This window comes from Camponotus vicinus, unplaced genomic scaffold, assembly GCF_025532165.1.
Source record: "Camponotus vicinus isolate PSW18456_S1 unplaced genomic scaffold, iyCamVici1.0 SCAF_1, whole genome shotgun sequence".
NCBI classification, from domain to species: Eukaryota; Metazoa; Arthropoda; class Insecta; order Hymenoptera; family Formicidae; genus Camponotus; species Camponotus vicinus.
The window spans coordinates 4,948,911-4,975,335 of NW_028141945.1; the positions used below are offsets into that span (position 1 = coordinate 4,948,911).

General features: G+C 29.3%; 6 protein-coding genes and 1 long non-coding RNA gene across 15 annotated transcripts; 3 read left to right on the top strand and 4 right to left on the bottom strand.

Moving 5' to 3' along the window:
* The first annotated feature begins 464 nt into the window (after positions 1-464).
* Positions 465-6,349, top strand: Vps60 (vacuolar protein sorting 60). Of its 2 annotated transcripts, XM_083094854.1 has the most exons (5): positions 465-795; positions 2,450-2,674; positions 2,856-3,173; positions 3,241-3,468; positions 3,608-6,349. In XM_083094854.1, the coding sequence occupies exons 2-5, from the start codon at positions 2,606-2,608 to the stop codon at positions 3,656-3,658; spliced, it is 666 nt and encodes a 221-aa protein (XP_082950980.1). In that variant the 5' UTR covers positions 465-795; positions 2,450-2,605; the 3' UTR covers positions 3,659-6,349. The 2 variants fall into 2 exon arrangements, with proteins under 2 accessions (XP_082950980.1, XP_082950978.1); XM_083094852.1 differs by lacking the exon at positions 465-795 and having other exon boundaries at positions 2,382-2,674.
* On the bottom strand, positions 721-6,522 carry LOC145968917 (tubulin epsilon chain). Of its 3 annotated transcripts, none has more exons than XM_083094817.1 (10): positions 6,237-6,522; positions 5,902-6,089; positions 5,684-5,799; positions 5,391-5,579; positions 5,066-5,317; positions 4,850-4,996; positions 4,619-4,768; positions 4,354-4,528; positions 4,040-4,177; positions 721-808 (listed from the first exon to the last, which is right to left on the bottom strand). In XM_083094817.1, exons 1-10 carry the CDS (start codon positions 6,259-6,261, stop codon positions 797-799), a joined length of 1,392 nt encoding a protein of 463 aa, XP_082950943.1. In that variant the 5' UTR covers positions 6,262-6,522; the 3' UTR covers positions 721-796. The 3 variants fall into 3 exon arrangements, with proteins under 3 accessions (XP_082950943.1, XP_082950935.1, XP_082950951.1); XM_083094809.1 differs by having other exon boundaries at positions 5,902-6,134; positions 6,237-6,517; XM_083094825.1 differs by lacking the exon at positions 6,237-6,522 and having other exon boundaries at positions 5,684-5,786; positions 5,902-6,042.
* A 19-nt stretch (positions 6,523-6,541) lies between these two features.
* Positions 6,542-10,378, top strand: Nemp (Nuclear envelope integral membrane protein). 2 transcript variants are annotated; one of them, XM_083094838.1, is made up of 8 exons: positions 6,542-6,873; positions 7,493-7,605; positions 7,771-7,993; positions 8,069-8,235; positions 8,324-8,533; positions 8,642-8,760; positions 9,725-9,886; positions 9,970-10,378. In XM_083094838.1, exons 1-8 carry the CDS (start codon positions 6,783-6,785, stop codon positions 10,091-10,093), a joined length of 1,209 nt encoding a protein of 402 aa, XP_082950964.1. In that variant the 5' UTR covers positions 6,542-6,782; the 3' UTR covers positions 10,094-10,378. The 2 variants fall into 2 exon arrangements, with proteins under 2 accessions (XP_082950964.1, XP_082950961.1); XM_083094835.1 differs by having other exon boundaries at positions 6,552-6,873; positions 8,642-8,766.
* A 307-nt stretch (positions 10,379-10,685) lies between these two features.
* LOC145973010 (uncharacterized) lies at positions 10,686-14,574 on the bottom strand. 2 transcript variants are annotated; one of them, XM_083102133.1, is made up of 3 exons: positions 14,390-14,574; positions 13,967-14,269; positions 10,686-11,642 (listed from the first exon to the last, which is right to left on the bottom strand). In XM_083102133.1, exons 2-3 carry the CDS (start codon positions 14,067-14,069, stop codon positions 11,146-11,148), a joined length of 600 nt encoding a protein of 199 aa, XP_082958259.1. In that variant the 5' UTR covers positions 14,070-14,269; positions 14,390-14,574; the 3' UTR covers positions 10,686-11,145. The 2 variants fall into 2 exon arrangements, with proteins under 2 accessions (XP_082958259.1, XP_082958249.1); XM_083102123.1 differs by having other exon boundaries at positions 13,967-14,273.
* Positions 14,575-17,102: 2,528 nt separating this feature from the next.
* LOC145973512 (uncharacterized) lies at positions 17,103-18,070 on the bottom strand. Its single transcript, XR_014439494.1, has 2 exons — positions 17,920-18,070; positions 17,103-17,458 (listed from the first exon to the last, which is right to left on the bottom strand). It is a non-coding gene; the product is annotated as an uncharacterized LOC145973512 (long non-coding RNA).
* A 1,838-nt stretch (positions 18,071-19,908) lies between these two features.
* Positions 19,909-26,207, top strand: LOC145971132 (putative glutamate receptor). Of its 2 annotated transcripts, none has more exons than XM_083098468.1 (11): positions 19,909-20,337; positions 20,416-20,516; positions 20,769-20,852; positions 21,190-21,501; positions 21,681-21,787; positions 22,830-23,000; positions 24,573-24,805; positions 24,910-25,124; positions 25,412-25,668; positions 25,782-25,854; positions 25,994-26,207. In XM_083098468.1, exons 1-11 carry the CDS (start codon positions 20,145-20,147, stop codon positions 26,204-26,206), a joined length of 1,959 nt encoding a protein of 652 aa, XP_082954594.1. In that variant the 5' UTR covers positions 19,909-20,144; the 3' UTR covers position 26,207. The 2 variants fall into 2 exon arrangements, with proteins under 2 accessions (XP_082954594.1, XP_082954602.1); XM_083098476.1 differs by having other exon boundaries at positions 19,910-20,337; positions 21,193-21,501.
* On the bottom strand, positions 20,731-22,713 carry LOC145971145 (uncharacterized). 3 transcript variants are annotated; one of them, XR_014438780.1, is made up of 4 exons: positions 22,520-22,713; positions 22,051-22,277; positions 21,176-21,524; positions 20,731-20,810 (listed from the first exon to the last, which is right to left on the bottom strand). XR_014438780.1 is itself a non-coding variant. In XM_083098508.1 (3 exons), the coding sequence occupies exons 1-3, from the start codon at positions 22,573-22,575 to the stop codon at positions 21,517-21,519; spliced, it is 291 nt and encodes a 96-aa protein (XP_082954634.1). In that variant the 5' UTR covers positions 22,576-22,713; the 3' UTR covers positions 21,087-21,516. The 3 variants fall into 3 exon arrangements, 2 of the variants coding, with proteins under 2 accessions (XP_082954634.1, XP_082954623.1); XM_083098508.1 differs by lacking the exon at positions 20,731-20,810 and having other exon boundaries at positions 21,087-21,524; XM_083098497.1 differs by lacking the exons at positions 20,731-20,810; positions 21,176-21,524 and having other exon boundaries at positions 21,840-22,277.
* Positions 26,208-26,425: the final 218 nt, after the last annotated feature.

Below are 26,425 nucleotides of genomic sequence, written 5' to 3' on the forward strand. Positions count from 1 at the left end.
TACGAGGTGCTAGCGACGGTCTAACGTTGCCACCCGATCGGTTCGCATATTTTCCCTCCCTTGACACACCGTTGTCTCACCGTCGTCTAGCCTCTGTATCTTCTCCGTCGCGCGTACGCCCTCGGCCCTCCGTCGACCGCGCTCAAATAGTGCAGAGGAGAAAGAAGGAGAGAGGAAAATTGATGGAGCTGTAAAGAAGAGTAGGAGGAGGAGGAGGAGGAGGAGGAGGCCCGGAAAACTCCAGTCAGCAGAACGCGTTTCGGCGACGCGACTTCGTGGTCTCTCCTCTGCCGCCACTGCTGCTGCTGTTGCTGCTGCTGCTGCTGCCGCCGCTGCTGGTGCCTCGTCGTCGTCGCCGTCGTCGTCGTCGTCGTGTGTGCCTTTCGCGCGCGCGCGCGCCGCAGCGGTGCGATTCGTGCGTCGTGCCGACTCTTGGAACACTGCGGCCGCGCCGCGGATCGGGGCATGCCACTGCCCCGTATTCGAGTATAAGTCGCCGTGTGACCTCGCGCGTCAAACCGTGCGCATTCGGCGATATTCGCCCGGCCGTCCGTGCACTTGCTGATCGGCCTCCTCGTCGTGCTCGTGATCGTGGTCGTGGTCGTCGTCGTCGTCGTCGCCCTCGCCGTCGCCGTCGCCGCCGTTGCGTCGGCGATTCTGTTGACGCAGGCGCCCTGATGCTGACGTCGTGTCGCCATCGCCATCGCGGCCGCACCGAAACCACCACCGCGACGCCTGTCACCCCATATCCCGTGTACACCTCCTAGCTGCCACCCTCCTCTTCGTGACCCTCTGGTTATACAGTGTCCTAAAATTATTAAATGTCATATTTAGTTACAGGCCTTACGTTAAGTTTGCAGTAGTTTTTTTAAATTAAGTTATTTTTAAATTAATGAATTTTAGAACGAAATTAATTTAAACTTTTGGAGATTGCATTGAAAAGAAAAGAAATCATAATTTTCTCTTTTCCAATGTAACAGTTAAAAAGAAAGTCAGAAAATAAGATAAATAGGATAGATAGCGTTTTTGAAAATTGGTGAACAATTTCAAAATGAAATGCTCGCAAAGGCAAGATCGAATCTCAATATTATCGAGTGAAAAGTCATTCGTAGGATTGAAAAATGAGGTACTATATACCTTTGTTCGAACTTTTCCCAATAACAATCGACGCAAGCTCGCGAGCGAGCGGCTTGATAAGCTGTCGCTTGATAAGAGCCGTTCGGTTACGTACTAAGGGAAGAATGAGAAACGAGACAGCCTATGGTATATACGGGAGATTACAAGCTGGCTGCGTAAAATAAAAATATCGCGACGAATGATTTATAGCTGCGGATAACAAGCATCTCGCGCGAGCATCTCAGAGCGAGACAGAATAAAGTATGAGTCGTAATTGCACTCGAATCTCGCGCGTCTTCGTACCCGGGGTATCGTCTCGCGACGAGCTATCTTGTCAGGAGGTTGCGCGATGTGCGGTAAATCTCTCTCATTATTAGCTACGGCATGCGAACTATGGCCGCGGATGCGGCCTACATTGTTCGCGATACGCACATTCTTATGCTTATTTACTTATGTGTATATTAGATCCCAGCAAACACCAAGTAACAGTTATATAACTGTTAGTTATAATTTCCTACTCAACAATATAACTGTTACATGTTATATAACTGTTATGTGTTAAATAACAATTATATTGTTGAGTAGGAAATTATAACTAACAATTATATAACTGTTACTTGGTGTTTGCTGGGATGCTATAGCGATATGGTGTTTCCGCCAAACGAGAGGGTAATCTAATCTAATTTTGTCGAGATTTCTGCTATCGCTGATAACGAGACGATGATAAAATCCTCGAGATTAATTTAATTTCCTTGCAAAATCGGCGTCTTTGATCTTTTTTTCGGAGACTTTGTCTAAATTGTATTAGTGCGTAAGAACTGAATTATCTGAATTATTTTGTTCGAGCAATAATTTTATTTTCTAATCTTTAGATATATATTTGAATGTTGAATTTCTCTGCGATATAAAGTAAAATAAGAAAGTGGAATATATAAAGATGGATCTGTGGGAAGAAACACGAATTTAGTATTGGTTATAATTGCATTACCTTACTTGGTGATATGATTTTAACATTCTTCTCGGCTATTCTAGACCCTGTATTCAAAAATATCGTTTTGAAATAAATTCTCCTTGAATAATCGCATTTGGATCGATAATAGTTCAATTAAGGCCTTCAATTTTTTAGAACGTGAAAATAAACAGATCGATATACTAAAATTTGAAACGAGTCTGAAAGTAGCCGAGGTTGCATTCCTTTTCGTTATAAGCGCGTAGACCAATCGGAATAAAGGATACTTTGTCCTGATTGGTCAATCGAACGCTCCCAGTGATTGCGACTTAAAAATCACTATAGAAGCTGATTCACTATTGGAAAATGTATCCTTGTCTACAGAGACGTCAGCAGCTCGTCTAGAGTCCCGTCTTTCGCATTACGCGTTTATCCTGTCTGAATTACCGGAGTAATTAACCAGACATCACGTTTTGACAGATCGAAAGATATAACCCGTGAAGATTGTCTCGTCGGAAATAATAACTCTAATCCGCAAAAATGAATAGACTTTTCGGACGTGGCAAGCCTAAAGAACCACCACCTAGCATCACCGACTGCATTGCAGGGGTAAGTATGGTGAATTTGTTGTTAGAAAAACAACATTCTTATTTTTCACTGCTTTATACTATGTTATTTCTGGTATTTATATCGAGAAAAATTTATACAATTTATGCTAAACACACTATGATACCAGATATTTTATGACTTAGAGAAACTTGTTTGGTAAATATATGATACCTTTATCAAGGTTGATAGTAGGGCGGACTCTGCAGAGAAGAAGATAGCCAGATTAGATGCGGAGCTGAAAAAGTACAAAGATCAGATGCTCAAGATGAGAGATGGACCGGCTAAGAACGCGGTGAAGGCTAAGGCGCTACGTGTACTGAAACAGCGGAAAATGTATGAAGCCCAAGTAGACAACCTGCGCCAACAGGCATTTAACATGGAGCAAGCCAACTACGCCACTCAAACGTTAAAAGATACTCAGTCAACTGTAGTCGCTATGAAAGAAGGTGTCAAACAAATGCAAAAGGAATTCAAAAATATCAATATTGATCAAATTGAAGTAAGTTGGAACACAAATGTTGATTGAAATTTTTACTTAATATATATCTTTTCATCTTTGTGTGTAGGATTTACAAGATGATTTGGCAGATATGTTAGAACAAGCTGATGAAGTTCAAGAAGCAATGGGTCGTAGTTATGGGATGCCAGAAATTGATGATGATGAGCTTGCAGCAGAACTGGAAGCTCTTGGTGATGACCTTGCTTTGGATGAAGACACTGGTTTCTTAGATGATGCTATTAAAGCACCTAGTGCTCCAGATAAAGAACCTGGAGCAGCTTCTGTCAAAAACAAGGTCTTTATTTTAATAAGAATATTTGTAAAAAGAATAACGTTATAGCTAAAACAGCATAACAATAAAAAAATGATATATAGTTTTTAGATTAAAATAAAAACTATTGATGTAATAAGATAAATTATTTATGTGTTTATAGGATGGCGTTCCAGTGGACGAGTTTGGCTTGCCACAAATACCTGCTAGCTAAGAGCACAAAAAATTTATAAATAAGATAATGTAAGTTAAAAATATATTTGCATACATGCCCAAAGATATGTGAACCTTGAAAGATACAGGATACAAAAACATGAAGCTTTTCTAATAAATATTCCTGCGATGTAGATAATATTCTAAAGCTTTGTTGACAAATCTTGCACATATGTTTCATTTTATACTAATAAGCTTTTGTTATTATCCTTAGTCACTTATTTTATTAAATTATGTTGTGTATATATAAATATATAAAAAGTTTAAAAAACAAATAGATATTGATATAATAAATACCAAGAGTCTTCTTTACAATATGTATAAATAATGTAACATTTATGTTCCATTTCTCTAAATTTTTTTTATAAATTTGTTAAATTACTTGTAATCTAGAAATGTTTGTCTCTTTCATATTCTGTATTTCTGCATAACATTCGCTTAAATGGAGAATATTTTCTTTGCTTTCAATAAATTGTGTTTCTTCAAATCCATGTACCTGTGTATAATGATGAATATGTGCCTAAAAAAATATAATTTTTATTTAATCATTTTGTATTTTTTATAATCATGCAATCTTTAAACTTATATTTAAAAAAAATCATTTATTCATAGATTTTAATAAAAAAAAGTCACAGAATGGAAACAATTATGTGTCTATTCATAAAAAAATTAAGTTTTGTATCATTATGTTTGTACCTTTTTTCTATACAACTTGGAAAACTCCTGAATTACATCTTTAAATAACAAAGACATAGTAGATGAATTAAGAAGACACAATAATGATGAAGAGTGTCCTGCTGGAGGAATGGAACATAATCCTATTTTCATACAATCCCTACTCCATGAGGTAAACTTTGATTTGTTTTGAAATCTATGAACAAAGAGTAATTCTAGTTGTATAAATATAAAATAATTAATAAATGAAAAATATGTAAATTAAAATCCTTTAAGAAAAAAGTACCTTTCAACATTTCTTTTTATATCAGTTAAAGTCGTATTTCCCCTTGCAATATGTGCAGCAGTAAGAATTACAGAGGTAGACTGAAGAGGATCTAATTTAATTAGTTGATTATTTCGCGACCATGCATTAGTAAATAATTCATCCTGCAACCTAAACATTGGTATTAATATTTCAAATTCTTTCTAAATCTTAATTTTAAAATAAAAATTAAAGGCAGAAAGTGCTATGTACTTTGGTTCTTGCATGGTGCACATATTTGGAGCGGATAAAGTTATAGGACTGACACTACTAAATATGTAATGTAATCGAGGATAAGGTACTAGATTTGTAGCTACTTCATTCATATCCATATTTAAACTTCCTGGAAATCTGGATCCACTAAAACAGAAATTGCTGTCTTTACGAGTTTTAAATTTATTACATATGAGTTTGAGAAAACTTAATTACCTGGTCAAGTGCAAGAGCATATTGGCAATAATACTGTTCATATCTTGAAATGGTTTACATGAAGCGTTATAATTTATTTGATTTGTATTTTCTCTTTTATTCATTTGTGTATTACATATATCTAAAAGAGCCTTGTTCTCTACAGGAAATACACATGTGGCATGTTCTATAAGTTCTTGAGTTGCAAGTAAAGTATTGTAAGGAGCAGTTACAGTATCTTGTATATTTGCTGGATATACACATGATACAATCCTAAAATATTGTATATCTTTAACCTTTATATACATTATATGTAACATTATATGTTTATATTCGTAATAAGCACCTTTCTACATGAGAGTAATAATCTTTTAATAGTTTTAAGGTTGCTGTGCCTAGTCCAGATCCAGTACCCCCTCCTAAGGAATGCATTAATAAAAACCCATGAAGTCGATCACATTTTTCAACCATGTGTCTTATACTTTCCTCTATACGATCATGATATTCTCTACCATGAACATGATATCCTATTGCCCTATTAGAGAAATAATTTTTTTTTAAATCTCATTTTACTCTGTTTATTATATTTCTAGATTACATCTAGGGTACATATATAAACATTGTCTTTTTATAAATTACCAATTGTTTCCAGATCCTGGATAATTTGTTACAATACATGTTTGGTCAAATAACTGACGCAATGGACCTTGCTTAAATCTAGATACAACACTGTCTTCCATATCTATCAAAATAGCCTGTTTTGGATGATCATTTTATTATATTTAAGAAATGATTTAATTATTTTGCAATTATTTTGCAAGTTTTAAGCAATTGAATATAGAGAAAAATATACTCACTCTAGCTTTAACTTTTGCCTTGCTTAAGTCAGCTACATTTTCGAAGTACAAGTTATCTGTTTTAACTGGAATGTGGAAGAAACTGGGAAATGCATCTGAGAGATCACTAATATGTTTGACATGATTTCGTTGTACTTTGAGCAAATTTACACCACCACTAGTAGTCTGGATACCATATTCGTGTAAGGCTAAGGGCCAAAAAGCTGAACCTATTTGATTCCCGCATTGACCAACTAAAACATACTCACATAAGAAAATATAAAAAAAAATTATATTGTTGCTTTTCAATCTATACATGCTGGAATCGATCATGACTTAAGATTACATATATTTACCTTGTACTGTAATAAATTGGCTCATTATTATATTCAGAATCTCTAAACTGTGTATTGTTTGTTACCAAATTGTGACAGTTTCTATAATAAAAGTTATTATTTCCCTCTGCAAACATTTGTTATTTTTGTGCATGTCAAGCAAGCCCGCGGTGAATGGTGGTACCCAAGGATGATTGAAAAACGATTGACGATTCGCAGTTGAAAATCTGTTCTCTTTAGCTACACTACGTTACACTTTTTACACTGTACATTTGTAGTTTGCAGGAAGAGAAGGAGAAAAAAGAGAAAAAATAAAAGAAAAATATAGAATTCCGTTTAAAAAAATATACATATGCGCTATTTTACGTTACATACCTATTTACAAAAATTTAATGGCGAGATTTTACAACAATCGATCGATATTCGATAGTCGATTATCTCGTGATAACTCTTGCTCTTGTATCGACATATTTCAAATTTTTTGTCGCTATTTTCGTGGTGTCGGCATGCGATCAGCATGATAATAGACGTAGCACGTATGAAGGGGAAGTTTGTATAATTAGAAAAATGGATAAAACGGCCGTATTAATGAAATGGATTTTCATATATCTCTGTCTGCTTCATTGCTCCTTTTGTGCGCGTATTCTCGAAGAGCCGAGTAAGTCTATCTAACCTATATAACCTGTACAATAAAAAAAAATATGTTTGAAATAATCTGACGTTATCAATAAAGTCACACAAGAATTACATTCTGTTTAATATGTTATCGAAAATATTAATTGTAATATAATGCCATGTATCAATATGTCATACAATATGTTTAAATGTTTTGGGTACGATGCAAGTTTTTTACATTTTGGAGTTGTTTTTGGAGTTTTATTATCGGAATCTATTTACTAATTATGGATATATTTAATATTTTACATAAATTAATAATTTATAAAATAAATATTGACATGTGTCATTCAATTACCGTGAGTTTAAAATATGTAAATGTTTTTTTGCTTTGAAAAAATCTTTTCTATATTATATGTACAACTCTTTTTCAATTTCTCTTTTAAGTATTTATTATTTTATCAAATTATAATATCAAATTTTTCAATCAATTTTTTAATCAATTTTTTTCTATAATACAATTTATACCTTTATATCAATAAGAACAAGAAAATTATAAACTTTATTCCTTGAAAATAGAGCGAGATAATTGTATAGATATTAATTTTCAATATTTTAATTGTAAGAAAATATTTTGACATATATTTGATTTAATGTTGCAGAAGTACATTTTCTCAATGCAGGTGATACTGTGGAAAATAATAATCCTGGATTAAAAACGTATTGCCATACTGCTACGTCAAAGTACTTGGCACATATATGGAGAACTATGACTGTAAAAAAATTTTAATAATAAGAATAATATTAAGAATTTTATATACATACATACATACATACATACATACATATATATATATATATATATATATATATATATATATATATCTTTAATAGAGAGTATTTTAATATATTTATAATATAAATCTAACATCTTTTACAGATGCATCTGGATATTAATTCAGATTCCTATACTTTGTATGATGGCAAAACCCCGGAAGAAATTCATCAAAAACACAATGATAATCAGAAATCGTGGAACTTTAATTTGTTTGATACAAAAAAACATAAACAATTAAAAATCAACCCTTTTGAAGATACATGTATAGGAGTTTACATAGAATCTTCTAATGAATCTGGATATATAACGAATCTAACAGAAACACGTAAGCATCTGAATCTAACAATAAAATTATTTTTCTTGTGTGTTAACATAATTAATAATCTTTATTATTTATCAGGTATCAATGTTTGGAGATTGACAATGATGATAATAGGTATTATTATTTTCTGGTACGCACATATATTGAGTCGAAATTCATTATTTTATTATGCTTGTGGCATAATATTTGGGGTCACTTTATCGATTATACTTTTAACATATATGGCAGGAAAATTGATACCACGGGTAATTATTTTAACATAATAATATTTCATTGAAGAGAAAATATAATTCTTGATAAAAATATCTATTAAATTATCTTTTATTCATTAAGGGAAAAGTTATGTACTTAATGTTTGCTGTACCACTGAGTCTTTATCTTGCTCAAGTATTGTGGGAAAATACGCATTTAATTATAGTACAATACAGAGAATGGGTTATGTGGTACATTCTTGTTACCTCTCTGATTAGCTTTGTAATTTGTTATCGTTTTGGTCCAGTTACCAATAAAAGAACAAAACAAATAATACAATGGTTTTTGCAGGTATGCTGTGTATATAGTAAAATATTTGTTTCTTAAATTTATTTATTGATATAATTTTTGAATTTATTCTGGATTTATTGATATAAAAATAACTTTATATTTATACAGCTTATAGGATTGGCAATGGTATATAATAGCAGTCACTTTTATGAGGCATCCTTTTCATGCTGCATTATACTCGTACTTCTTTATAATTTTCCAAAGGCAGCGCTCGAACGAGGAAAGAGGTATTGGTAAGCATATAAGACGACCAATATAGGACTAGAATATTAATAATTCTGCTTCTGCAATCAGTTATTCACACACTATCTCACAGAGCTGCTGTTGTATAAAAATTTTATTGTCGAATTATTCGAATAAAGCTCTCAAATCCGTTATGCACATACCATATCCTCTCTGCTTATGTTGCTTTTTTTGATAGTTTTATATAAGTTTTTGTGATTTTGTAAACATATTTTATAGCATATCAGTGTGAATTGTATTAATTAATACTTAAGAATATTATGTAGTGTAAGAATTAATACGCAATTATATAATCATATGTAATTTTATTTTTATCAGCTTTTATTTTATATATTTTTTAACTAAACAAGCAAAACTTAAACAAGCTTATTGTTAACTAAACAAGCATAAACTTAAACAAGCTTATTGTTAACAACATAACACGCACTACTTTAACAGGTTTTTAGTAAAGCTAATTGTTAACAAGCACTACTTTAACAGGGTGTTTATTTAAGCTGTTTAGTTTCTGTATAATGAAATACTTTCTATTCCATATTTTCTGAATATATTTTTTATACGATACATGTATATATAGAAATTGTGTATATTTATAATTTGCAATAAAATGTGTTAATTCTTTTATCCATTTTATTTAAAAAAACATGAGAGAATCGATCGCATATCATGATTTTTGAATTATTAAATTTTATTCAAAAATATTATTATTACCAACAGTATAAGTATATAAGAAATGCTACAAATATTTTCTAAGTTGGTCTGATACATAATAATTTCCATTAATTTTAATAATACTTTCAAAATTTTTAAAATATATGGATATAATAAATTATGTATCGTGTATGTTTACATTTATCTGTATTTTAAAAATGTTTTCTATATACTTTTTAATTTTGTTTTTAACGCATAAAAAGATAATATTGCTTCTTATTTATTTTTTTTTTAAACAAGGCAAACTGTGTTTCCGGAAAAGCGAAAATTATTAAGTGAGGATCAATATTATCAAGAAGGAATGCGGCATACTAGGAAATCTCTAAAAGAATTACAAAACTATTGCTCTAGTCCAGAATGCAATCCTTGGAAGACAGTTTTAAGATTAAAAGATCCTATAAGGTTATATAATTTCGATTATATACATTTAATATTGCAATATACATAGGAAGTAAATCTTTTTATCAACTGTATGAATTTTTCAGGTTTGCGAAATTTATGGAAGGAGAACCACATTTGTCTAAATATGAGATTGAAGAGCATGAAGAAGAAGTATCGAAAATTTTAGAAAAAGACGAATACACAGATGATGATGATGATGACTATTAAACATAAATGCTTAAATAAGGATTCAATAATATGCAGAAATTTATATTTGTTTTATAATGATTATTTTTTTGACAATAATAGATAGAAAAATTATCTTTTGTTTATATAAGTTAATTCAGAATTCTGTATAAATTGTTTTTTTTAAATAGATTGCGAAATAGAAATTGGAAATGATGTAAATTTCTTGGTCATATCTTTGTTTAAATATGTTTCTGTGTGAATTTCTCGGAAACATATATACCCAGCAAACACCAAATAATATTTATATAATTGTTAGTTGTAATTTCCCACTCAACAATATAATTGTTACATGTTATGTAACAGTTACATAACATGTAACAGTTATATTGTTGAGTGGGAAATTACTAACAATTATATAAATGTTATTTGGTGTTTGCTGGATACATATATATATATTTTATATATATATATATATATATATATATATATATATATATATATATATATATATATATATATGTATTTCTGTAAAATAATTGTTATGAGATTTATGTATCTCATTAATAATGTTTCTCTTATGTATAAACAGAAAAAGAGAATGTGTGTGTAATATATATATAAAAAAATTAAAATCTTTTTACAACTAGTTTAATCATTTTATTTTTATTGTACATCATGTAGCATAGAATTTATTAAAATATTTTTAAATTACAATATCTTTCTACTTATTAGAAAAATTAATATATATTCTATATATTTATAAGATGTAAAAATATATTATAATACACTACTCATGTTCTTAATTTACATGAATAATGTTTAAGTTATTCTCATTATTTAATTCATATAATTTTATCCATTTTAATTTTAATAATTTTTGATATGTATTTTAATTTTAATTTACTTCTTAACATCATAAATTTCTTTTAAAATTCTATTGTGATAAGATATTCCAACAATGATGCTATTTTAAAATCGAAAATTTTTATAAGATAATTAAACATACAAGTCTTTAAATATATTTTTATAAATGATACATTTTTATTCTCCTTTTATTTTTCATTGAAATTAAATTTTATTATATTGTTTACTTAACATTTTATTATTTTGAAGACCTCATAAAATGCATTAAATGCTGTGATCAGAACTTTGATGCTTTCAGGCAATATAGAAATCTTTGCTATTTTACTCAATATCGTGTGTAGTCCTGGTAAAAATATCGTGCATAAAAATTTTGTAATAATTTTTAATAATGCGGATTCTATTAAACCCGTTTCTTCTTCAGTAGTATTAAAAATAAAGCAAATTATAGTTTCGATTGCTTGGATCGGATTCTTTATCTCTCCGATCAACTTTTCAATTAACTTTTCGACAGACAATTTTTCCATCGGACATGAGCCTTTTTGTCCAGTCAATAAGCCAGTAATAAATTTGAAGAAATCTAACATAGCTTGAGTTAAATCAGTTGAACCAGTTCCTGTCATATCTATTAAATCCGTAACTGGAGATAGTGTACTGGCTCTTTTGTATCTCGAGAGAGATTTTTCCAAAGGTACATCGAAATAATTCATATCATAATTCTCATTACCTGGAAAAATTTTATAATGACACAATCGTGAGAGATATAAATATTAAGCATTTTTTTGTAGAAAATTTCTATATTATATGTATATATATATATATATGTACATATAATATAGAAATTTTCTACAAAAAAATGCTTAATATTTGTATCATATATATATATATATATATATATATATATATATATATATATATATATATATATATATCAGGGATGGGAAAGTTACTTTTTAAAAATAACTCGTTACCGTTATTCGTTACCGAGTAAAAAAAGTAACTCGTTACCGTTATTAGTTACTTATTTTTAAAAGTAACTAGTTACCGTTACCGTTACTTCAAAAGTAACGGTTCGTTACTTTTCCCGTTACTTTTAATGTTAAAACAAGATAGAATTAAATAAAAAATTTACTTTGGTAATATTTTTTATTAAAATATTAATATAAAAGCAACAAATTCTTTATTTTAAATTTACAAAACCGTAAAAAATTTAAAGAGATATAGATTTTAAAGCACTTAACATGTAACTTCACATGTAAATAAAAAAATTTAAATTTAAATTTAAATTTATAAATACAGTTAAATTTACATTCTTTTTGTGCTCTCGTCCGATATTACGTCAAACTTAAAAGCTGGCCAATCACATCCATTCCTCAGAAGAATGAAATAACTGTGATTGACCAATGATGTCATTAATCGCTCCAGAGGTGTCTGTGAAGCTGGCAGGACAATCTATGAATTTCAAAAAAATACTAAGAGTTCTGATAGCACTTTTCATATTTCTACAGTTCCTGATAAAAATTAAAAAGAGTTCCGCATTCCTTATATTAAAAAATCGAAATCGAAAAAATGTGCTAACTTCGCGAATCTAGCACGACAACTCTTCCCTCCAAAGTACCAAAACGCGTTGAATATTATTTTTAGCAAGAGTTCCCGACAGTTCTGCTATAGTTCAGCCTATATATGCAATTTCAGATCGATATTCCAAAAATTAATAATTTTTTATGAATTTTTAATGTTCTTGACCAGCACGACAATTAGTGAAAATGTGTCGTGCTAATAATTTTCCGTATTTTTAACGGCAGTTCTGGACGGTTTTATAAAAGTTCTATTCTTTAGAAACATTTTTACGCAGAGTTCCGACAGTTTACTATTTCATAAATAATTATTTAAAAAATCTCTCTGCTTAAAAAATGTTTCTAAAGAATAGAACTTTTGTAAAACTGTCCAGAACTGCCGTTAAAACTACGGAAAATCATCAGCACGACATATTTTTATTAAGTGTCGTGCTGGTCGAGGAAAAATTCATAAAAAATTATTAATTATTGAAATATCGGTCTGAAATTGCATATATAGGCTGAACTATAGCAGAATTATTGGAAACTCTTGCTAAAAATAATAATATTCAACGCGTTTTGGTTCTTTAGAGGGAAGAGTGCTAGATTCGCGAAGTTAGCACGACATTTTTTCGATTTCGATTTTTTAATATAAGGAATGCGGAACTCTTTAATTTTTATCAAGAACTGTAGAACTATGAAAAGTGCTATCAGAACTTTTAGTATTTTTTTTAAATTCGTAGATTGTCGTATCAGCTTCACAGACACCTCTCAGAGCAATAAATTTCATCCGAAATATTATCGAATTTTATATAAATGTCGGTCGATGACTAAAAATTGAATATGACAGAAATACGATGTCATAAGTATTTTCAAAATATGAAAAGTAATGGTAAAAGTAACTGTTAAATTCGTTATCGTTACTAAAAAAATGTAATTACGTTATCGTTACAGTTACAGAGAAAAAAATGTAACGCCGTTACCAGTTCGTTACCAAAAAAAAGTAACTATAACAGTAACGGCGTTACAAGTAACGCGTTACTTCCCAATCCTGATATATATATATATATATATATATATATATATAGTATATAACAATCATGTGTAAGGAATATTAACTTATGTGTAAGGATATTAAGTAAATAGCTCTTCTTCGATTATAAACTTATATAAATTTTAAAAAAGCGTGCACACATATGTAAAAGAATAATTTTAAAAGATTATCTGATAACAAATTGCACTGTGTAACATTGGATAAATTTTAGGTATCATAACGTGTTATTCAATGCTATATTAATATAATTCTGAAAAATATTACAAATTTTCATGAAAAAGATCGAAATGTTTTTTAAATAGTAATGTTATATAGTTATTGTTACATAGTATATTATTTAAAAATATTTTGAAAGTATTTTACAAATATTTAAATGTTATATAAGTATTTTTATATATAATGTTAATATAATGTTGAAATTATATATGATATATAACTTACCCGCAGTTCCTCCTATTAAATCGACATTTTCTTTACTATATATCCTGCAGGATATATTTCCAAATATTACAGTCAGACAAAAAACAAGAATTGGTATCTTCATTTTGTGAATTATTGGTTTTAACTAAAAAGTATAAAAATTTTCTTTTATACTTTTATACTCTTTTGTCTTGTCTCTTATCTCGTCAAAGTTTCTTTTAGACAGCCTTTTCGGATGGGCGATCTTTCTTTTATCATTTTTTTCTTCAGTCAGTTGTCAGAAGAAATAATTAATCTAATATAATTTTCTGACAGCTTGACATTCTAGCTGGCATAAATTAGTACCAATTGTGTACACGATAAAAATGGCAAATGATATTTAAAAAAGACATTATAATATGTCGAATTAATATTTCGAATGTTATATTTTATAATTATACATACCAATTTTGATTGCGAATAGTGATAAGATTGATAATTTATAACTTATTTTATGTGTTTCAAGTTTTTTTATCTATATAAATGTCTTTTTTATCTATATAAATATTTTTCTTTATTTTCTTTCAATAAACGTATGATCGCGCACTCAGGTTTGCATTAACTGTTGGCTCGGAAAGATAAGCAGAACTAATAATACAAACGACTTTTTTCACGGACAAAATTGACACGTGTAGTTATCAGTGCTAATTTCATATGGAAAAATGCTCCTTGATATTTACTTATCTTTTACAGACTGCTGCCTCTACTATTTTGTTTTCTGTTATTGTCGCATTTTTTGCGCGTAACGTCGCGTAACGACGTATATATATATATATATATATATATATATATATATATATATATATATACGTCGTTACGCGACGTTATATGCGAGTGAGTGTGTATATATATATATATATATATATATATATATATATATATATATATATATATATATATATATATATACACTCACTCGTAAAAAAACGGGCCATTAAATTTTAGCATAATTTTTTAATATCTTTTAATAGTAATAAATCAGCAAAAAATCATTGTATTGAGATGAAATAAAGCTCAAATTAAAACTTGAACGTTCTTTTTGAACACCAAATTTGAGTTACAAAAATGTTTTATAAAATGGCGGACGTTGAAGATAGACTGTGAGAAATGCGAAATAAATTTTTTTTTTAACTGTTGCGTTGCTCAGGAGAATCGGCTCTCGGGTACAAACATGTATGAGTTTTGAGGCTCATTTATTTCTTAACAAATCCATATTTTAATCAATCTTCTGTGACCTTTATCAATGTTATAAAATGGACTCTCTTGTAAAATCTGCAATTCAGAAATGAGTTATCGTGGAAAACTTTTTCAAAAAGGAAATTGAAGTGTAACTTGAACTAAGATGCTCCACATGGTCAGATTTAAATTTTGTGTGAGTGCGTGCGTGTATGTATATATGCATGCATGTGTCCTGCTCTTGGCGTTATCCATCCCTGGCGAAAATAAGAAACTTTATAAAGCGTTAACAACCGTTGAGTGAGGGTTTTCTGAGAGTTTATATGCTTTTCAAACTTTGTAAGAGCACTTACATAACGCTGTTGGGTTTTGAATGCTTATCAAACGCTGCAGTGTTGCAATTTTTGTTCTACAAACTCTTTATATAATGTTACATGAAAGTTTTGCAATGCTGAGGTAACATTTTTCAGAGTACGTTCAGTAAACGTTGATACATCTTCGTGTACAGAGTTTACTCAGACTTTTCAAACGTTTACGTTTACGCTATAACGTACAAACGTCTTTTAAACGCTGCAGTGTTGCAATTTTTGTTCTACAAACTCTTTACTAATCGTTTTTAAACTCTCGACGAACTTCCACAAACGTTCATGTAAACGCCAAACAAACGTCTCATTTTTGCCAGGGATAATCAACGACGTAGCAGGAATCCCATGTGTGTGTGTGTGTGTACGTGTGCGTGTGTACGTGTGCGTGCGTTCGGGCGTGCGTGCGTGTGTGTGTATATGTGTGTACATGTATTGTGTGTGTGATGTTTAGTAATACGTATTGCCTCCTCTCGAATTTATTAATTCTTCGATTCCTTGGCACACTCTTAATCAAATTTCTTATTTCTTCCTGTCTTAAATTGTTTCTTCTTGCAAAGCGTTGCGGAATGCATTACTATATAAACATACGCACACACACATACACATATACACAGACACACACGTACACATATGCACACACATGATTTGTATGATGTATTGAGATGAAATAAAGCTCAAATTAAAGCTTGAACATTCCTCTTGAAAACCAAGAAAGCATCTATATATATATAGATGCTTTTTCACACAGGAGCAAACAATTATTTATCAATTTGTCAATTTTTTAAAATGTCGATTTTTTTGCTCATTTCTATTAATGAATATTATTTTCAATTTAGGAAATTGAAATAATATAGTCTATTATATTATTTTAGTAGAGTTAAAATATTTTGCTAGAAAATAATTGATAATATATAATTTATATCTACGTACACACACACACAAGTAGTAGAGTAATTATATTATATATTATCATGACAATTATAGCTATTATATATTATCATGACATGTAAAAAAATTATGAGAAAACGCTCTATATGTTTAATATCAGTAAAATTTATCATAAAACTTAATGTTATTAACGGATGAGTGTAAAAATATATATAAATATGTGAGTATGTGTGTGTGTGTAAGGTAACATATGGTAACATATGATATAAATCAAAATAAATATAAAGAATAAATAAAAACTAGATGAGGATTTATATGACTTAAATCCTCGTCTGGTTCTTATTTATCCTTTATATTTATTTTATTTATTTTGATTTATATCATATGTCATATAGAGCCATTGCCAAGCGATTAGTTTTATTGAATTTTATATTTTTGTACTATTTTTTTTATTAAAATAAATGTAATATGTTTATTAAAGTAAACGTATCTATATTTATTTTAATAAAATATTTAATATTACGTTTATTAACGTAAAGTGACTAACTTAAGATTTTTCAAATCTCTAAAAAATTTTATTTTTTAATATTAAATGCATTTTATGTAAACTTATAACAATATTATAAAAAACATTTTCACACACATTGTAGAGTTTTTTTCATATATATTGCATTATGTAACAAATATAATTAAATGTTGCAGAGTTTTTATTTAATAAAACTACTAATACATTATATAAAGTTTATTATAAGAGAAATTGTATGTCATTTAAATTCTTATTTATTTAAATGATGTTTACAATTCAAATATTTGATATATGGGAGAAGAAAATAAATTTCGGCCGAAAACTAATATTCGGCTCGAGTACAGTTGAATTCCCATGGGACGACGGAATATATCATACATGGTAAATGTACTCCTTGTGTAATTTCCAGTATACTATTTATATATTTGTTTGCAGTTTGACCAGTTGGCAATAGTGAAGATATGTTAGATAAGATGTTAATTAGGTTGTTGTCATCGGTGTCAGGTTCGGCATCTACTGCTGTAAATCAGAAAATTTGTCTCTCTTAGTCAAATACATAATATATTTATATTTTTAATATATTTAATTTTATATATATATATATATATATATAATTTATTTTTAGAGATTATATTTAGAGATCTATATATATAATATATACACTATAATAAATAATCAAAAGTCGAGAGCAAGCTTATATTTTGAAACAAATTTATAATAATAGCGATTGTATTTTTTAAAATATTTAAAATTTTTTAAAATATTGTTTGTATATTAATACATTGCATAAATCTGTGTTTTAAAATTTGACAAATTAATTTACCAGAAAATAAGTACACAGACTGAAAAAGGTTACAGTTTCTCTAAATATGTAAGATAAAATATATATTCTACTTACTACTATATCCAAGTTTTGGAAAATAATATTACACATTCATTTTATTTATAATTACACTTATATATTATATTTGGATACTTACGACTGGCCTGTAGCATCGTTATTAGAACGAAAATTGTAAGAACAGCACAAATAGGTTTTTGCAACATGATACTTTTTAAATGTATTTTAATACACTTCTCTTAAGAAGTCTCTTAAAAATAACTAAGTGTTACACTCTCTTGCACGATATTTTTATACATTATGATATCGAAATACATGTATATGTAGATACATATATATACATATATATAGATAACATATAGATACATATAGATAAGTATTACGCACTACTTAAATAAAAATCCTTGCAAAAAAGTATTATAAAATATGAATCATGATTTGAATTACAATAAATTTTTAAAAATTATCGATGTTATTACTTAGTAATCATTGATTCTATCTCATTATAGGATTTTTCAGAAAAAATTCTAAAGTAGAGTACACAAATGATTTAAGTAACAATAAATTTTTAAAAATTATCGATGTTACTATTTAATGAATATGTTATCGATCTTGTTTTGTTGTGAGATTTTTCAGAAAAAAATTTTAAAGTAGAGTACATAAATGATTTATGAATTTTATCTTATGTAAATATAATTGAAAATGAATGCTACTAAAATTAATATAACTATAGGCTACTTAATATTGATATGAGTAAAAAAAAGAATAAATTAAGTTAATAAATTTCAAGTTTATAATTAGTAACGTATTAATAAGACATTTTTGACTACAATTTATTGCTCTGTTCTTTTTTATTTTTTGGAAAAAGAAAAATTATGTAAAAACATTATCAAAAGTAGCTTCAACATAATTTTTTTCAAACATAACTTTAGAGATTATTTACATATACGCTGCGGAACTATCACTATTCTTGTATTCTTATGCCAGTTCTTATTATTTGTTTTGCTTTCGATTATTACGAGTGATATAACATATAATTTATATGTTGGTTTCCTGACATTAAATAATATGATTTTCCATATTATATAAGTGAAAAAAATCATTTTATATTCTTCTTTTTCTTCTCTAAGTTGTTATTTTATTTATATTAGCCATTTATTGCACATTATGTGTCATCATTATTACACATATTACGTGTAGTTAATTCTATTGAAATATACTGACATACACACATATTCTTTTATACTTTAATGCTTGCTTGAAAAATTTGACAATTATAACATCTATTAAAACATATATTATTCAATATTTCATGCTCGTGTTGTGTTGTTGTGTTATATATAAATTTCATTTGATCTTTTGTTTTAAAAAAAAATCTTACTGATACTTTTTGCTGATTGTTTAATCATATATATATATATATATATATATATATATATATATATGTGTGTATATATATATATATATATATATATATATATATATATATATATATAACATATAGAATTACGTTAATCGCTTTCTAATTAAAAAAGTCCGTGCTGATAAACAAGACGTATTAATAAATGTCGATAATTATATAATCTTTCGTTTTTATATTGCATAATAATTTAAACATTAATACAATTTCCGTTTATTTCAGTATTATTTATAAATTATCTAGATTCCGATATATGTAACTATATTGAATCTAAACCAAAATATCCCATTGACGTCGTTTCCTACGATGAGAATATCCAACAAACAAATCAGTTGTTTAATTTGTATAAATTTACCAGCAAAGTTTATAAATTATTTCACTTAATAAACAATATTCCGCTCAAAATCACCGCTGTGTACATCGACCGTGTACAGAGAATTGTTTGAATAGCGACCTAGTCCGGTTTGCACAAACGAGAGAGCAAATACGTGAAGAGAACAAACATATAATTTATTCGAGAGTCGCGGAATCGATGTGTCTGCCAGTCGATCTCTCGTTTACTCGGCTTCTCGTGTTCTTGCCATTTTTTAAATTTTCTCGTACAAGCACAAAATTGCGTTTAATTTCTCGCGTTTCAATTGCTCCGAATCTGCAAAACGGATCGTCGGTTAAATCGTTATTTATACAACCGTTGTTTCTCTGTCTAACAATTGATGAAACACGATCGGCGCGAACGAAATCGTGTTATGTTTTAGTATCGACTAGGCAACGAATAAAATCGTGCGACACTTGATTATCCTGTTATTATCTGATATCTAAATTGGTTGCCTCCCGTCGCGATCGGCGGAAGGCAGTGTTGATGCGACGATAAAATATATTAGATCTGAAAACGTGGAGATCGTGTCAAGGTTCGTGAGATCTGTTAAATTTCAGTGGGACGAAGAATGTTTCACAAGTTCAATATGTTCTTGATCTCAAGTTTAATCATATGGATAATAGTGATGTTCGATCTCGTATGGGGTCAATTGATTAGACCAATTTACGTATACGAGGGTTTGATCAGAGATATTCACACCTACTTCAATAATACATGCATCATACTCCTGCATTCTAATCCGAATCCTATTGAAACGCAGGGTGAGAAGCAGACGGAGAAATGGAAAATTTTATTTACCAGAATCGATTTTTCGCTTACGGAAAGTTGTTACTTTGCAGGACTTATGGAAGCTGATCGCTTGCTGCATCTTCAAAAATATCTGAGTTCGACTCTTCACATACATACCGCAATCATGGATTTTCATATGCTTATAATGCGAGTAAGCACTTAAAATTTATTTTTTTATATACATACACATACATACATATAATCTATATCTTTTATTATATAAATACTAGCATACAAGCATTGAGATAAGATTTATTGTATTTTAAAATAATATTTATAATGATATATTAATACATAAAGTTATTGGATAATCTGTTGCATACAATTTTTCAAAAGCATTAATATCTTACTAAAAAGAAAATACATTTATTTTTTACTAGAGAAAAGATTTGTTTGCTTGCAGATCGGAGAAAATTATCATCACATCAAGAGGCCTTTATTCGTCCTATTAAACGACAATGAAAATACAAGGAATAATTTTGTGAATGTAATTATATCTGGAAAAATTAAAGATACTATTTTAAAACTTATTGAATTCTTTTTAAATTTTCATTATAGTAATATTATTTTATTCATTATTATACAAAATCAATTGTTAATAAAAATACAAAAAAGTTTTTCTTTATCTGAATTTTTGTCGTAATAAATATATTTAAATCAAATAAATTTAACAAACGCAATAAAATTTTTACTTTTACATAAATTCATGTTAAAATCTTTTATAACAGAAGCTTTTGTCGCAAATTATTACTTTTTGGTATCTGATTAAATTTTACAATTTGGGAAAATGTCGACAAGTGGAACGTTTACTTATCAAAATGCAGCAGGTCTCTACGTGGATCACAATGGCTTATCCTACTTGGCTGGTCTTCTTCAATAACAAGACCAATTTGGCGGACTTCTTCTTCGAGATTTATATACCATACAATTGTAAGTTTATGGTGGCTCAAAGCAGCATCAATGAAACCGGCAAAGAGATCATCACTGAAGTTTATCAAGTTCATAAAGATAAAGAATTGAGATCGAATCAGTTTGGTGTATGGGATGCGAAGGAAGGTTTGAAAGGTCCTCCATATGGCTTATATTTACGAAGAAACGATCTTTTCGGCCATAACTTACGCGTTGCGTCGCTCGAGGTAAGATCGCTTGTTTTATTTTTCTAAAAAAAGATTTTAATCATAATAGTAAATAATATAAAATTAAATTAATACTTAAAAAAAACAATATTATTAATATATTTAAATTAATAATGAGTGATATAATTGAGCTCAAGTAATATAATATTCGCTTCGACATAAACATTTTATATTTATAGGATCCTCCTGTCAGTCAGTTTCGTCGAAACGAACGGAATGAAGTTATAGGGGTTGATGGCTTTTTTGGCGAAATAATTTTGCTTTTGCAGGAAGAATTAAATTGCACGTAAGTACCATTAGATAAAAGAAATATTTATTATGTTTGATTATAAACATGTTATCTGCTTGTTAAGCATTATTAAATTCAATAATTAATAATTTATTTAATTAAGAATTGGTAATTTTAAAGAAAAATATCACTTATCACATCTAATAAAAAATAAACATTGTATAATTGGTTATTATTTATTGTATTTGACTTTTTTCATTTTTTGTCAGAGTTCTTTGAAGTAGTTTTGTCTGTAACTTGACCGCGTTTCTTTTGCTCACTGTCTTTTTCCGCTGTTTTATCCTTTTCGTTTGCTATTTTATTTTTCTTCTCTTCCGCACGTCGTTTTTGCTGTTCTTTGAGCTCTTTTAATTGCCTGGCTGTTTCTCTTCGAAAGTATTCTTCCTCGCTAGCTGCTCCTTTTTCCTCAAAGATTTCTCTTTTTCGACCATCACCGCTTCTTCGACGTCTTTCCGAATATGTTCTCAAGTTGTATAATGGATAATATCTAATTATACATATTCTCTATTATATTTATTATAAAATATTACAAACTTTTTGGAAAAAGTATATCATATAATATTGCCACAATTAATATCAATGACTTGATACATAATAAAAAAAAATTAAATTGATATTTATATAATTAGTAATAAAATAAATAAAATATATTAGTCATCATGTTATTTAAACACTTATTTTTAAGATCGATAAAAATGTTTAATAATATCATTAAAGAACGGAGGTTACGTCATTGTCTTCATCCTTTTCAAACTAATTCTTTTTATAGCAAGATTACGCAGCATGACGTCATGAGCGGTTCTTCATCCTTCTTGCGCTCCTTCCGAGATTATTGAGAATTAATGTTGATTGATAAAAATTATCGATAATTTTTACATAATTTTAATCATGATTTTGACAGCTTTCACTGTGAAGTTCTTACAGAATTGTCATTTGAAATTATTTGATCATTCCTTTTTTTTAAGATAGGTAGTGACAATATATTAACTAAGAGCTAATTATAAAAATCGATCATTTATATGCTAAACACTTATTTCAGATTCACATACAAGGAAGCCGGATCGTGGGGCATGTGTTTTCCAAACGGCTCCTGCACGGGTGCAATAGGAATGTTAAAAAATGATGAAATTGACTTCGCGGCGACCGAGTTCATGATGACTAAACAGAGATTAAACTTCGTCAGTTTTACAACACCCATTTTCTCGACCAAGTATATTTTCATTTCATAAAATATTCTAAATGCAGTAAACGTCTCAATCTAATATTTTGGAGACAGCTTCAAGATGTTCGGGGACATTTTACATAACATTCTGTGCATAATATAAAAATATGAGCATATAATATAATATACATATACATATACACTCACCCGCAAAAAAAACGGGCCACTAAATTTTAACACAATTTTTTCACATTTTCAAATAATGATAAATTAGCAAATAATCACCGTATCGAGATGAAACAAAGCTCAAATTAAAGCTTGAACATTTCTCTTAAAAACCAAGAAAACCAAATTTGAATTACAAAAAATGTTTTATAAAATGGCGGACGTTGAAGATAACCTTCGAAAAATAAGAAACAAATTTTTTTTTTCAACTGTTGCATTGCTCAGGAGAATCTACACGCTAATAGACAAATGTATGAGTTTTGAAGCTCATTTATTTCCTAACAAATCCATATTTTGAACAATTTCCTACGACCTTTTTTAATAAAGTTATACCGTTTTGAAGAAAATGTTGCAAAATGGGCCTTTTCACCGCAACGCTTTGCAAGAGTAATCGAACAATTTAAAACAGGAAGAAATTTGATTAACAGTATGCTCCAACAAATCAAAGAATTGATAAATGCGAAAGGAGGCAATACGCATTATTAAACACACACACGCACGCACGCACACACGCACTCACGCACGCACACACGCACTCACGCACGCACGCACGCACGCACACACACACGCGAACACGCACACAGACACAGACACACACACACACGCACGCACGCACGCACGCACACACATGGGATCAAATTCCTGCCACATCCACGTCGTTGACCCTGGATAATGCCAAGAGCAGGATACATGCATATGCATATGTACACGCACGCACTCACACAAGATTTAAATCCAACCATATGGAGCATCTTGGGTCAAGTTACACTTTAATTTCTTTTATTGAAAAAGTTTTTCTCGATAATTTATTGTTGAATTGCAGATTTTACAAGAAAAGTCCCATTTTGCAACATTTTCTTCAAAACGGTATAACTTTATTAAAAAAGGTCGTAGAAAATTGTTCAAAATATGGATTTGTTAGAAAATAAATGAGCTTCAAAACTCATACATTTGTGTATTAACGTGTAGATTCTCCTGAGCAATGCAACAGTTTAAAAAAAAAATTTGTTTCCCATTTTTCGAAGGCTATCTTCAACGTCCGCCATTTTATAAAAAATTTTTTGTAATTCAAATTTGGTTTCCTTGGTTTTGAAGAGAAATGTTTAAGCTTTAATTTGAGCTTCGTTTCATCTCGATACGATGATTTTTTGCTGATTTATCGCTATTTAAAAATGTGAAAAAATTGTGTTAAAATTTAGTGGCCCGTTTTTTTTGCGGATGAGTGTATATTTTTTTTAATTAGAGCATATAATGTATTTTTTTATTAGTAGAGCAATTTATTTAATTCAATTAGTTTTCAGTATTATTATAGGTTAAATTTAATGTAAATACATTAAGTCTGGTATTTTATGTTTATGATGATTAATTATTTACATTCCGTGTATGTATTATTAGTGTCCGTCCGTACGTTAAAAGACCAGAATCAACAAGCACAATAAAATGGGATGCTTATGTGGCGCCTTTCTCTGTGAATATTTGGAGGGTTATCGGTCTTTTCATAATAATCCTCAGCGTATCGATCGTGTTTATTCAAAAACTTTTTGCAGTCATACATTTGCGGGAGGATAATGCACCATCAAGATTTACAGAAATTTTATTTTTTATCACAGGGGCGTTTTGCGGTCAAGGTAATTTCGCGTCATTCTCTTTTCAAATAAATGGTTCTATCTTAGAATTGTGCGTAATTTTTTAAAATATACGATTATTATCATGAGATATAATATCTTGTCAGGTATGGAACAATCTACGCTGGATCCTATAAGAATGGTGCATTTAGTAACTTACTTAACAGCGGTCATTATCTTAGCCGCGTATTCTGCTGCTTTGATTAGTTTTCTTACTGTCAAGACATTCGTTATGCCTTTCACGACTATGGAGGGGCTCTTAAAAGATGGGTCTTACAGTTGCGGCCTGGTTGATAATTCGGCCTATTATGCCTTTCTTCAGGTGAATTCTTTTCTTACCACCAGGATCTTAGAGGAAGCATGTTGTTACATTTTAGACACTCTGTAGTAGCTTATTATTAATTAATTAAATATGTATGTGCTCGTCATCTTTATGTATGAATATGATTATATCAAAAGATTATGTCACGCGAAAGATAACACATATTTTAATTTAACATTTTGTCCGAATAATATAGCTAAAGAAATGAAAATCTTATTTATGGAGAATTTTATACTATTTATTTATGGAGAATTTTATAATTTATATGATAATTTTTTTTACGGCAGCATACAACAGACAAAGTAATGAGCCAGTTATTTAGTAAGCTAATATTGAAAGAAAAAAAATTGCCAACGAGTTACGTAGAAGGTCTGGAGAAGGTTTGCAGAGAGGATAAATACGCTTTTGTGACACTCGATAGTATGGCAGCGATACTGCAACAGAGAGTTAATTGCAAGTTGGAGCCATTGGATGTCATTACGCCTGCTACTATAGCCATGGCCCTTCAGCGCAACAGTCCGTATCGTGATATCATTAATACACAGTGAGAATCAAGTTATTAACGTAAATTAAGTATAAGAAGCCTTTTTAGACATTCGAATTTTGTATTATTTATGATTTTGTTTCATTAATTGCGCATTATTAATATTATTGTAGTATTCTGCTATTGAGGGACAGTGGAGTTTTACAGCGATTACTGGAAACGCAATGGTCGGTCCAGTTAGGCACAGTGAGTATAAATAATACAATAAATAGTAAAATAGTAAGGCAATAAATATCGCAGAAAATTATTAATTATATTTATAATAAATGGCTCGATATATTGTACATTTGTATTTTTAATTTAATACACTTGTTATCGATTGCAGTCAGCATCATCGTGGAAATCAGTCGAGATTGGTGATATAATGCCATTGCTGCTTCTCATAGTTATCGCTTTGTTCATCAGTTATCTCGTTTATATTATAGAATATTTCATTTATAAAAATTTTTTCAAACGGATCAAGTTTAAAATCGATAAATCAGAATCGAAAAACACCACAATCGATAAATCACAATCGAAAACACAATTAAAAAAATAAATAGAGAATATATGTACATACATAGCGTATGCTGTTATGGCATGATATATTTTGCTTAATAAAATATAATAGATCTTCTATAAAAAATTGTCTAATATATATATGTATGATCTGCCGATTTTAGCCTTTTAACATACAGCATCTAATAATGTAAATAATTAATCGTGTGATAATAATCACAAACGTTAAAACATGAGACGATTGAAAATCAGAAATATA